This window comes from Haliotis asinina, chromosome 12 (genome assembly GCF_037392515.1).
Source record: "Haliotis asinina isolate JCU_RB_2024 chromosome 12, JCU_Hal_asi_v2, whole genome shotgun sequence".
NCBI classification, from domain to species: Eukaryota; Metazoa; Mollusca; class Gastropoda; order Lepetellida; family Haliotidae; genus Haliotis; species Haliotis asinina.
Window position 1 is genome coordinate 41,205,889 of NC_090291.1, and position 14,409 is coordinate 41,220,297.

General features: G+C 38.0%; 1 protein-coding gene across 2 annotated transcripts in view; it reads left to right on the plus strand.

The window, feature by feature from the left end:
- The first annotated feature begins 2,482 nt into the window (after positions 1 to 2,482).
- LOC137257694 (SNF-related serine/threonine-protein kinase-like) overlaps positions 2,483 to 14,409 on the plus strand; it is a 36,448-nt gene continuing 24,521 nt past the window's right edge. For both annotated transcript variants that reach the window (XM_067795076.1, XM_067795077.1), the window contains exon 1: positions 2,483 to 3,220. In XM_067795076.1, the coding sequence (XP_067651177.1) occupies positions 2,617 to 3,220 (604 nt within the window). In that variant the 5' untranslated portion in view covers positions 2,483 to 2,616. The remainder of the gene's footprint in view (positions 3,221 to 14,409) is intronic.

Consider the following 14,409-nt stretch of genomic DNA (forward strand, 5'->3'; position numbering starts at 1 on the left):
CTAAATAATTCGAAAACCTTTTTTGTCTACTGCCAGTAGATTTGAAGAATTAAAGATGTTCTAATAGTTAAAGTTTTCTTGTATACATGAATGGTGGGGCTCAAAGGCCCAGGGTATACGTTTGTGGGTTAAGAAATCTTAAGGCTATGTACGTTTAGAGAACAAGGGCCAGAAAGGGATGTTCCTGCCTTTAGACTGGTTTTCGACACGCATTAAGGTTTCCAATGTGACGTTTCGGTCAGGTCTTCGTCGATCATGATAAAGACACCAGCATCCGAACAGCTAAAAGGCTGCAGTGTAACGTTCTCCGTCTCAAATAGTTTGAAACAGGTCTTTTTTTTCTCCCTGGTCAACTCTTTCTGTAACTCAACAGCACTGACACAAGTCAAGTCATATCCCCCGCCATGATATTAATGGAATATTGCTAAAAGTCGTGTAAAAACAAACCCACTCACTCGCTTAAAGACATTTTCAAAAACATTTTCATTTTGAGGTATACATTGCAAGCTGTCCAAACCGGCCTCTGTCCATTCCGGCAATCTGTTAACACCGGCATAAAATCTCAGTCTCATTTGTGGCTTTATCATCAGCTCTCCAATCCGGTACGTTATCAAAAATGGATTATTTCTTCAGCCCCGATGACTGCCGGTTTAGACAGCTTCCAATGTATTTTCCACTGCGGAAACGATGACTATACCATTTAAACTCCCAATCTTGAAATCGGATTATCAGTTACGTTTTTGACATTACTTCACTGGCATGAATTCAGTGAATCAGCTGTTGGTGAGGAAAGGAAAACCTGTTCCGATTCAATGATTCCTTCACGTGAATGTGATCATCCCGTGTAATGACCACTTGCATTAAACCATGGGTCAGTGGAGCGTGGAGCTGAGATAACCTTTTCATCCGCAACCTGCGCGTTTGTTATGTTGACCCGAACCCACCCCTATATAATTTACTGCTGCGTTCCGCCCCTGAGAACGTATACAAGTCTTATGATGGTTACACAGACTTTGTTACGACGCGACTGACTCGTAGGTTTCATCATTTTGGATTCTTTGACAAAAGAGACTATTTACCTTCACGTAAGCCAAAAGTGAGTAAGTGACTTTCGTTTTAAGCCGCTTTTAGCAATGTTCCAGTAAGATCACAGCAGCACCAGAAATGAGCTTCACACATTGTACCAATGTAGGGAATCGAACCCGCAGTCCAAGTAAAATTAGTCTCAGTGTTATTCGTTACACTCCACCACCGAGTCTCAGAAGTGGAGTGTAACGAAAAGTACTGAGCCTAAGTTTACTTAGACTGTCGAATCCGGGTCTTCGTTGTGACGAAAGAAAGCTTTAACCACAAGGGGAACCCACCGCCCCCGAAAGCAAACATCTGATCGAATGATTGTTGTGATGTTACTGTGCGGTCGCTCTCTTGGTGAAAACAGATGTCATTTTACAAAGTAACGCCTCAGTGATTGAGTGAGTGAGTGTTGTTTACGCCGCTTTAGCGATATCACGGCGGGGGACACAAAACTGGGTGTCTTACATGAGGAATCGAGCCAGCGTCTTCTGGGTGACAAGAGAACGCCTCGCTCAGTGGAAGAATAATAGTTCATATAAGTCTTCCTGTCACCACGGCAAATGTCGTTGGAGATGTTCTTTATCAACTAAACCACTAAAGAATGTACTTCTTTTTTATTTTGAAGAAACTTCCCCTTAAACTGACATTAGTAACTGCAATATTAAAGTATAAAATGTTAATAAAAACATAGTTTGCTGACACGATTTCAGAGGCCATAAAGATCCGTATTCACAGTTACACATACATGTGTGACAAGTACATCTGTACTTAAATGTTTGAATGTAACTGGTACACGTTATACGTACAGAAAGGTGTGTTTAAATAGATAGACGAATGCCATATTTGTGTTTTCCTAAAATGACGTGTCTTCTCCACCAAACCCAATGTCTGACGAAAAAAAACCCGAAAAAGACGAAGATATCCTTGAGGATTCTTACAAATTGTTTCTGTTTTCGCCTACGCGTTGTGGGCTTGTAAGTACAACAAACCGTTTAAATGCGTCGAAATGATGAGTTTATAGAATCTAGGGAGGTGTATTTGTAATTTAAACTCGCGCAAGTGATGAATTATTGCATTGCAGTAATGGGCAACACCTATAGCACAGACCATCCTTTTGATACTTTGTTCTTATCGTACAATCCCATTCTCACCGAATACTAACTCACACTGATTTATCAGCTGAACAGGTAAGTTAAATATAAATACAAGATTGAATTTGACCCTAAACAGACATGGCAACTTAGTGGTAAAATTATAATCATAACTACCGATAAACAGCTCATTTAAGAATTAATATTTTCTTGCGGTATACCATTTACGGTAAAAATTCATTCATTCATTCATTTAGTAGGTCACGTGAAAACTACGTCATGGATGCGTGAGATTTGTGCGCAAAGGTCCAAAATGGCCGTCAATGTGATTCGAAAACGGGAGACAGTCGTTTAGCGTGACGACATTTCTGTATTTGCCAAAAGAGTGAAGGGGTAAAAGCTATTGGAACGCCCTATAAATGAGACCCAGTGAGTTTGAGCGGCTGATCAGATGTCCGGGATGGAAACGAGGAAACAACGAGGCGATTACGATGGTAAAATCGCCGGTTTGTACGATTTGGAGGACACAATCGGACGAGGCCATTTTGCTGTCGTAAAACTTGCAAGACATGTATTTACAGGCGAAAAAGTTGCGGTGAAAGTCATCGATAAGACAAAATTGGATGAAATATCACGTTCACACTTATTTCAGGAAGTACGATGCATGAAATTGGTGCAACACCCCAACGTCGTGCGGTTGTACGAGGTGATAGACACACAGACCAAGTTGTATTTGATATTGGAGCTTGGGGATGGAGGAGATATGTATGATTATATCATGAAACATGACGGTGGATTGGAAGAAAATGTAGCCAGACGATACTTTAGACAAATTGTAGAAGCGATATCGTATTGCCACAGACTTCACGTCGTTCATAGGGATTTAAAACCCGAGAATGTGGTGTTTTTCGAGAAACTTGGTCTGGTGAAATTGACAGATTTTGGATTCAGTAATATGTTTAATCCAGGGAAAAAGTTGGAGACTTCGTGTGGTTCACTTGCATATTCAGCTCCAGAAATCCTTCTTGGGGATTCATATGATGCACCAGCAGTAGGTGGGTATTTTAAGAACTGTTTCATGTCATCTGTCTGCAACATCTATTTCAGGGTATCTTTGACAGTCAGCACCTGTCTGAGATTAGCATGTTATCGTTGTTTGGGTTTCATAAGCTAATTAGTTTTGTCAGTGACCCTGGCAAACTGTTAGTAAACAAGAAAATAAAGTGATATCTGTATGGATCAGGTGATTGTCCTATTCAAATGTTTTCCTCACCTCTCCATATATTAATTGAAGTTACCAATTTGTCATGTTTATCAATTTTATTATGCATATTTTTATGAATCTCATGAAACATTTACACTGAGATGCCCTGTAGCCAAATGTACTTTGTCGTTTCCTTTCCTTGTGTGTTATGTGTGGAGTAACCGAGGTGATCAATAATTTCTTGTGTGCTGGAGGATGGAACTAGAAGAGCTTTGAAGGGGTTCATAAGATCTTGTAATCCCGTTATATAATTTCAAATGTATTATTTTGATAGAAAGGTCAGTTATCTTGAGCCATGACTTGTAGCAGAGTGCACTCCAGATGTTTTGTGTGTAAAGTAATACATGGTTGATAAACCATGAATGTGACAGTACCTTGCCATTGATATTTAAGTTGTTTTTAGATTTGCCTATGTTTTGGAAAAAGTTGTTAGGATGACCATCAGCTGTCTACATTTTTCTATATACAACTGAAAATGGAACATGAACTTTTGGCAGATAGTACGTGTATGACTTAACTGGACCTGCCATGAAAACGTCAGGTTGTGACATTGGATGAAGTACGAAATTTAGTTTTATTGTAATAGTTTTGTACGTTTTCTAACATTAATAATAATGCATAACTGTATACATATTATTCTTTTAAACCATGCAAGCACAAGTATAATATGATGATAAGGTTGTTACCATGGTGACAGGCAGCTATGTTACCGTGATATTAGGCCACATTTACATGCAATGATTGCCAGAATTTACAGTGTGGCTTTCACTACAGCACCTACTTGAGTGACATGTGTAGGACTGATTTGTCCATGAAAATGATGATTTTGTCCCACTGATCAGACATGATAAGCATGATTAGTAGTAAAACACAAACTCAGTTTCCTTACTGTGTACATCACATCCTTTTCTTTGTTTTCCTGTTCGGTCTTGTTGACAGTGTACAAATGCCTGATCATGATTACATGCACATGTCTTTCAAAATGATCATGGTTTGATTATTTGTAATTTTACCAACCAACACATATCATTGTTAAGAAATATGCACCAATACAGTGTGTTGTGTTTTCACTATTTCTGCATCAACATGATCAGGTACTGTTGTCATGGTAACAAGCATTCTTACTCGTTCACCCTGTCAAGTCTGGTACCGTTACTACCTATGCTGGGGTACATGTTAACTCTGTAATGTAATGCTAACTTCCAACTGACTTGTTTTACTTAGAAGTAACAAAACAGTGTTTTTACCTTTGTTTCCAACTAAGAGCTGAGGAATGCATGAAACATGTTGAAATGGGCTGTTGGGGAGCTTGTACTTGTACATTGTAATGCTAATGTAACCCAGTATGAATCAGTTGATCTCACTTGGGTGAGTGATTTTCATTGGATTCTGGAGAATGATTGATATTCAGAAAAAAATAATCATCAAGTTTAACTGAATTTTAGAAGTATTATTCTTACACACTACAGTCAAGTCTCGGAAATCTGGCATCACCCGTTGCACCTGCAGAGCAAATTGTTGGATTAACGAGGATGTTGGACTTAAAAATGAGATGAGACTAAAGTACGATTATTCAATTTGTTACCAGAAAAAGCCATTTGGCGGACAAGCAGTGGTCGGATTAACAAGACTGTAGTTATGTTTGTTAAAGTGGCAGTGTTTGCCATGGCACAGAAAAGAAGCGTAACTTACTCCCCAAAACATGTCCATCAGTGTCTCTTATGACACAAGCAGTCACGATGACTCTTAAATTTTTAAACATGGATGCAGAAAACCTGCTTCCTTGACTCAACAAAACATGTCCATCACTCCCTCTAGTGATGCCAGAGTGACATCATAACTCTGAAATATTTATGCTCAGGGCAAACACTGCAGTGTAGACAAACTTCTGTCAGTATCTCTATAGGAAGCATCCTCAATTATCTAGATCATAGTATTAATGCGTGAACATTATTATGCCTGTGTTCAGCTATTGCCCATATGAATATTGTGGAGGTTAACAATCCATTACTGAGATCCAATTTTCAATCTGCATGTTGTGGGCGATAACCAGCACCATGACCACAGTTTCATCAAGAATTGATATTCTATGCTGTTACTATGTTCCTGGTGCACAGTAATATATAATCCTACCATGCATTATATATATATATGAGGTAATGAGTTCATGATAAGCTTGTTTTTGTATTGAAATCAGTGGTGCTCATTGTTTCACAAATAGTTATCACTCCTAACCATCAGATGTCTGATGGTTTACAAAATAAACTTCTAGTTCCAAATTATGACCCGATCTAATGCTCCTAGACCATTCTTACTCAGCATGTTCTCTTGGAAACAATATTGTCTTAAACATGTTGAAATAGCATGAACATTGGGTCATGAAATATTTGTAAGTAGATCAGCTTCTGCTTTTTCGCTTTTATGCGACCATGAACGCATCAGCTAATGAATTTAGAAATCACTCCACTGACAAACGCAGGAAAATTTGAACAAATACTTTAAAATGATTGAAATAATTGTTATATGTCATATTGTCACATATTACCACGCTTCAACATGCCAAACATGTTTGTAGCCCATTACGTTCAGCATGATATGACATGGCAGTCTGTGCCAAAATGTTTGACTTTGAAAATACAAACCTGAACATGGCACTTACAGGGATTTGGAAAGGCAGGGGCCATGGGCCATTTTGCGCATTAGAATAAACAATGGCCCATTAAAATTTTGAAGTTTACTATTGATGCAAGGGCCATGGCCCATTCTTAATTCAGGATAATCCTGAAAATGGCCCATTGTCAAAGTTCTCTTTCCCAATCCCTGCACTTAGCATTATTTTCAGTTGGTTTTACTTTTTAGTGTATGTATATGGACTGTCAGTCATTAGCTGAAGTGACTAGAACAGTGTTTACAAAGTTTACTGGACCTTAGCAGTGGATTAGTGGCTTTAGTCTCAGGCTGCCAAAGGATACTGATACTGAAAAGTATATTATCTCATTGAAGGAGGGTAGATTTTAAAGCTGTTAATTATCAAGCATGATCAAGCTTATGACACTATAATATGTAGAGATTGGCCAAGGTTGGGATTGGATCAACAGGATTCTTAGCACATGTACAGGTAATCATGGTGATCCACATATCATGGTGATCAGTTCAAGGAAGTGATAGTGTCTCCTGTTCCCAGAATCACGTGAACAGGATGACGGTAACTAAACAGTGCTAAAGGTTGGACATTCTTTTATCACCATCATTATGTCATAGGATTTATGTTTTAATTCCTTCCTTGACCAAGGAAAGGAAGAGCTGTGAAACACAACTTTATCTTCTGTTGGCATGCTTTCCTTAAATGTTTTACAACTGATTACTTGTGTTTTTATTTTTATTTCTTGCTCCTTTTCATTACCCTTAATAGCACATGAGTAAGTTACTGTACAGTAGTATCAGAATAAGTGTTGGTGCCTTTTTGGTTGCTGTGCAGTAAAACTGTAATCTTACTGCTGATTACTGAGTAATCATATAGATTCATAATGTTCATGTTCTGTCAATCCGATTGATCCTCATAATATTGCTGCCAGGATTGCATAATGTTCAGTGATTGGAAATGAGGCGTTTACGTCAAGGGAGCTGTGATGTTAGACAAATCTTGAAAGTTAAAGATTCAGTGCTCCCCATTCTCCGTTGATGAGGAAACAGCATGGCTGCAAATATCAACATGTTCTACATGCTCAAGGACCCACAGACCCACCTCATTTTCAAACACCAAAGTAGGAAAACTTCTATTTGGGCTACCTATGTAATTTTCCATGCATTGTTTATGTATGATGGTGGTTGATTTTGGCAAACTTTCAAGAAAGTGAGACTTACAAGTCTTTGGAAAGTCAAACAGTTCTTTACCATCAACCACTTGAGAGTACCTGGTTGCCACCCTACACAAATGATGGGTGGTTAAAGTGTTGAAAAGGCAGTGTAAATAAAAGGCAGTCATCAGCTCCAACTTCCTGGTTGTTGATCAGCAGATTAGAGAGCACGTCACTGAAAAAATACATTCCTAAAGATCGTTTGATCCAGTATGATCTCATTAACAAATCCAGGTGTATATTTCGAAAGGCAGATCTTTGAATAATGTGAAGTTCTGTTTCGTGATTTTTTCTGGTTTTTCGTGGTTTTCTCCTGGTTTGGATAGAGGTAATTTGGACTCATATGAAGCTTGGGGAGTGATTACCACAAGGTGTTTACACAGAATAGGAATGTAGGATGTATCTATGGTGCATGCAGGTGTTTGATATTACAGAGAAAGAAACATGCTGAGTGCAGTATCTGTAACCATTATAAGAGTAGTACTAGTTGCTTCATCATCAGCTGGAGTCTGCTGATATATAAACTTCATATAATAGGGGCATAGGTTTTCCGGCCATTTGCTATGCAGAGTTATGGCCATAGGCATGCCAGGAACCTGTGACTGTGATTGACTTATGTGTCAAGACCTGTCCTTATGCGTTTAACCAAAGTGGTAATTTATTTAAATGTCTTAAACTCTCCTACTTATACTTTGATACACTAAGATATGACTCTGTTCAGAGGTGCATTTTACTCGATTTACTTACTTGTATAAATTTTTCTCAATATATAGAGATAGATTATAGGAAAGGAAATTCCTTTTCACTCTTTAACATTTAATTTACTGTTGAAAGGTATTGTAGTGATCCTTTCAACTTTGGATGCTTTAAATTTTGTATTTAGAGAACTATATTAAAAAATGTAGAGTTAATCATTGAGTTTTGTATTTACTCACTTTACCAGTAAGGGAGAGTTGATACTTTTTGATGTTTTTCTTTCAATATCTCAAACTGTGTAGGAATGGAATTCACACTTTATGGTGCATTTTATCATAGTTTACTTTTATCCGAGAAGTGTAAAATGACTTGCTGATGACATTTGAAGTGAAATTCTACCTAGCAAATATCAGGTCATCATAACAAAGACGAACTACTGTTTTTGGCTTTTTTCAGTGTTGCATTGTCAATAATATATTTTTCGTACGATAAAGTAAACAAGAATCTGACATAATATTGATGGCTATAAATCAGAATGTTGATTTAAGTAGGTGAAGCCTTTTATTGCTTTCCTGCATTCTATTCAGTGTACATTTGGAACATTCCTTTCTGGCTTGCATCTGGAGATTGTGGCAGTTGCATTCATGTGTAACATTTGCTTGATACTGGAGAGACGTGGACTGAATGGTGGTGACAGCCTGCTCAGGATATATTTGAATTCTGATAGACCTTTGTGCGATATACCAAACACAAACAGGCTCAGCTAGCATGGTTATGCATGCAGGCATATGTCAGAGTGCCAACAATAGAAATGCTTGGATGGTTTTCGTCATTGGGGACAGCTTGTGTTTCCAGGGAGAAAATAACACTTCAGCAGAAATCGATGTATATGTGCAATATTCAGTTCATCAACGTGATCAATATTGTGGTCATGGCACAGCTTTCTAGATCATTGGCAGGAACATACGGTTTTGAATAAGTATGATAAGGTCAAACCAGAACACTAACTGGTATTCTAAGATGCTTCGGTGAAAGATCAAAGGCGCCGACAATACTTTATCAGACGATAATGTGCACTTTTTGCATTACGTCACAATGTGTTGACATCGCTGCGCCATTCCAGTCTGCCGCCTCGTAATCGAGCTTTTTTGCATTACGTCACAATGTAACCGATGTCACGATGGATGTCAGTTGCCATCGCCTCTTACAGCCTCCCACAGTAAACTGCTTCGTCGCATCCCGTTTCTTGGTTTGCAGTTGCACCACACAACCAACATCACTGTGGAAACATTACGTTTATGTTTTTCGACGGATAAAATGTCTCATAGTTCGACTCAAAATCTTACAGACACGGTAATGTTGGCAATGTTTACATTCCCATAATGCAATCATGGAATGTCACTTGACTTGTCAGCTTCCTCTGAATGTACTGATCTAAACTTTTGTTTGTAGTAGAAATGAGGCGGTCATATTGCCTTGTATGGTTTAAGAGATGTAATTAAAATGATCTAGAAAAGATATTTAACCCGAACAAAACTACCATCAAACTGTTCATCATTTGTTTTTCTAGTAATCTTTGTCTTAACGTAGGGGGCTGACATGTCAAAAGAACAGCGCCTCAGTTAGCCCTGTGTGAGGATTCTTAATTTAGGTCACAGACATCATCGTTTGTTTTCTGCCATAGATTAATCGAAATTAGACTTAGAAGTTACTGAATACGGCATTTTAGAAAAGAAATACAGTTCGTACGTACAGGGCGAAAGTGTGCTTTATTACACTATACATGGTGGTAGAACGAACTGTATTTCTTAAACATGGGTTGATAAGGAAGTATGTGTTTCAATGCTGATCGTGGCAATATTCCAGCAATATGATGATGGGTGGTTAGTAAATAATTAAGTATGAATCAGACAAGCCAGTGATTGAGTGATAATAAGCATTGATCCATACCACTGGGAAAGGATCAACCAATTGTTGCTGTCTGACAACATGATCCATTCAGTTTCTTCTTCCTGCTAGCAGTGGATGCAGAAAACTGATATTCTTTCTTAGAATCTGTACAGGTGTGCATGCTTAGTAAGAGACTAAAGTTTTGGGGTTGATTTTGTTGACCATAATCATAAGTATGTGAACTGAGTAATGAAGATGAAAGGCTTATTTAGTCCTAGAGAGAACATGGTGAATCAGAAGAGGAATAGCATGACCTGTTTGTTGTTGCAATTGTCATAACTTTGGTCAATTGCAGTCATGGAAATATCACAGCATACCCCCTGATGAGAGATGTAGCTGACAACCTGTGGTAATGTGTTTGTACAACAATAGCATGATTAATGAGAACTGATTCACATAATTAGTTTTGGGGGACTTGTTATTGTGGTCCAGTTGACCACTACAGCTCACTTTCAACTTAACAGGCAGGTGATGTAGTTTGTGTGTTGAATTGTGTTTGTTTAGAACTCATGGGTTATTATTAGAAGGTGCTTTTATGATCTTAAGACAACACTTCAATATAAATTCCTGAAGGGAATTAAGGCATTCATTCATCATCCTGAAGATGTGGGTTTGATTCCCCACATAGACACAGTTCTTGTGGTCTCCTGCCCTAACTTTCCTGGAATATTGCTAAAGGCAGTGTAAAACTAGACTCAGTAAAACTCAATTCCTGAAGCATGCAAACACCACATGTATGAGGTTTGGATTGTACTATCAGTACTATGTACTACATCTAAATGCATAACACTGCTAGTGTTAAACATCCTCGGTTGTCTTTATTGATAGGAATATTGACTAGTGTCCAGTGACTGTTGTCGCATGTCTGTCTCCAGAGAGTGTGTGAATATGTAAAGTTATGAATCTCCAGAGATGCGAGTATGAATACGTAGAGCATTCTGTTACAGTGTCAAACTAAGGGGATGTTCACTGTTGGAGAGATCAATACAGTTATATGTCAGCAAGCCTCCCTGGATGACTGCATCCTAATCTCACATATCTGTATGTCATCAGCTCTAGCAGTTCTAGAATTCATCACCTGATTTGCCAGTCAGTCAACTCAGTAACTCAGCTAAATTAAATCTAGAAGAGACCTCCATCATACTCAGCACTTGTTTGGGTTGAAAGGCACAGGCAGTCTGAGATGTCCTACATTGATTGAGTCAAGAATGGGCAAGAAGGTTGTCACATTAAGAGTTTGACAGGAGGAACAGGTCGTGTATCCTTGCATGATGGGCAGTTCTCTTTCAACTCTTTGGATGTGATGGCTTTGTACTTTCAGCACTACAGTTTAAAGGACCTTTACACAAGATTGAGATTACAGACCTCAAAGGTGCTGGGTTTGAATTTGTTATTGTTGTTATGTGCAAATAAATACATATTTCATTTAACAGGGTCAGAATATGTTTTCATATGTCTGCAGCAAGTGACAAGTTGCACAGCAATCACATATACAGTTGCTTACTGGATGAAAAGATAACATCTTGACACTTACTATATAAATAACATGGCTTTTTATAATTTAGAAGGTCATGACAATATACCGTGTTCAGTCTTGGATAATTGACAGGTCTTTCTACTCATTGATCATTTCTTTTTATAATTTTTATGGAATTTAGATCAAATGTCAGATGGTAGGTGTTGAGTTTGCGAGAAGACTAACACTATTGTTGAATGTTCAGCATTTCATTTGGCCCCGGTGAAACTACAGTTCCTCAATATTGTATTTTCAGTAATCATGGTATTCTAGGTCAGGTATTTGCTTGACTGATGAAATTTATTGAAACTGAAAAATTACTGCTTCTCAAATCAGTGTTGTGACCAATTCATTTTTGGCTTGGGACTGGCATTCGCATAAATTTAGGAGCACATTAAATTCTGTCATTAAAATCATTGTGATGGTAGTCATGTAAGTAATCAGTTCTAAAATGTTGATCTTTTTGCAGCTAATCAATTCCTTTTGGCTTTTGTTTTAAGCAAGTGTTCGGAAATTGTTGACTTTATATCATATGTTTTCATATTGCTATTCCTGTTAGTAACCCATTCATCGAGGCCCATCAGTGTCCAGACATACTGTTAGCCTTGTAGATGATAGATGTGTATGATAAGTGGATAAAATCTATCTTATGCATTAGGGTTCTGCGGCATGACCTGATATGATTTGCATCGTCACTTTAATGTCCTCGCTGGATCAATTGGAAGAAGACAGAACGCCTGTGTGACTTACTTCAGCTATCATGGTTTTAGGCATTTTTCTTTTTCAGTTGACTAATGGACATTGATTGATCTATTTTTACAAGATAAGAAAAGGGAATTTCAGTCTTTTATACTGCAAATACAAGTTAATGTAATGATAGGGACTGAAGAAGAGCTTATAAGAGTAATTGAAGACTTTGTTTGGCAGGAAGAAAACTTAATGTAGGGATTTTAGAAATACCCATATTAGTGTTTAAGACTTATTACTGAGTTAAGAACTGGATTTAAACCTGTTCAGCATGTGTTCAGTGAAAGTCTCGTTTGCCGATATTGGACTCGCGTTAAGGTGATATATATGTATATGGTTTTTTATTTAAGTTTTTGAGCATGTTGAACAGTGACAAGAAAGGTTTTCTTGAGCAAGGCAGGTTTGAAGGACTAATGTGAGACAAGTGAGGCATTCATTGTAGGTGAAAAGACTCTCTTGTCTCTTGTTCAAAACAAAACATTTTGGAAGTTGCTTTGTGTTAGTTGCCATGGTAATTAGTGTTTGAATCAAGGAAATTGCTAAATGAGAATTACTCAGCTACAAGTAGTACCTCACCAGTGTCTATTCTAGAACTGAAAATCCAGGGGGGAGTTGTCTACAATAGTCACATATTTTGTCTACAAAAGTCACATATCATAGCACCAAGCTCATTTTGAGAGACCCATGGCCATTCTTTCAACCATTTTTTCTGAAAAAAACACTTGGTTTGGGGTTTTTTTTAGAGTCGGAGGGACCGGGGTCACTCTCGGGGTTTGGTCTCCTTTCGATTCACACGTCTGCTTAACAGACATATTGGTCTGGGGAGACGTGGCTGACACTGTTGCTTTCACAGTGGTATTTTGTGCAGAAAAGTCAGTTATTTGCATTCTCTTGTGTGACATTATTCCCGCCCAATTACCACAAACCGTTGTAAATAAGGATTTCGTATTCATTTGTTGTCTGCAACTTCAAGTGATAATATTGTCTGATTTCGAAAACAAAGCTAAAACGAACTGATGTTCTAAGAAAGATCTACTGAACTGTGTTTTGCAAGCACTATACACATGCACTGTTTAGAGTTCATAGTCTAACGTTGTCAATTAATTAATTAATCAAATCACAACTTCATTGAAAAATGTGATCTATTTTCATACTGATATGAATGGAATTTCGTTTCCCCAGTGTCCAGAGTGGTTTTCACCAAGGGAGGTTACTCTTTCATGTTTATATGTTGTCACTCGATCTTGACTCTGTAGCTGACTCTGTTTTAAAATGTCATTCCTTAGCAATATAAAGCTTTTTTGATATGTTTTTTTGAAGGGTGGTCATGGAGCAAATTACTATGCGCGATAGTTTGTGCTCTGTTGTGGGGCGATTTGATCATTATCAGCACAAATCGCGTAATCATGCATCCTAGAATACACACTGCCTCAATATTACAATTTTCAATGAATTCTTTGGGCGGGTTTACTTTTCTGGTGTTTTGATGAGCAATAACAGGTTTTTACCTGAAGAGAGGGCAGCACCATGGTGGTCTGTGTCACTTTGTCTAAATCATGAAGGCAAGTAGCAATTTAGTCTTTCTGAGGCTTGATCGTGTCCTTACATATTAAATGAAAAAGTTGGGAATGTCAGATATTGTTGATATTTATGGTATGAAGACAAAGTTTCCTATAATGTATAGTATATGAAATATACATCTGCTCAAATGTCCTCCTCTGGTACTGTGTTCATGTGTCATCTGTTACCATGTCAGTGTGTCCTTAACTTTTTCAATGAAGGTGTATCTTTATGTGTGACCATATTGGTGTGTCCGTATCTGTTACATTGTCAATATGTCCTTATCTGTTACAATGTTGGTATGTCTTTTTCTGTCATTGTGTCGATGTGTCCTCATCTGTTACCATTTTGGTGTGTCCTTATCTGTTACAATGCTGGTATGTCCTTATCTGCCACTGTGTGACCTTATCTGCCACCATGCAGGTGTGTCCTTACCTGCCACTGTGTTGGTGTGTCATCTGCCATTGTGTGACCTTTTCTGCCACCAAGTTGTTTTGTCCGTATCTGTCACCATTTTGCCCTTTTAGGAAAAAGTGCTGGTGTGGCAAGGACACAACCAGATATTGTTCCTTTATTTGTGGTAAAGAAGTAACTAACAAGCAGATTCTAGACATGCAACATTTGAACTTACATATCTGGGTTCTAATTCTAAAC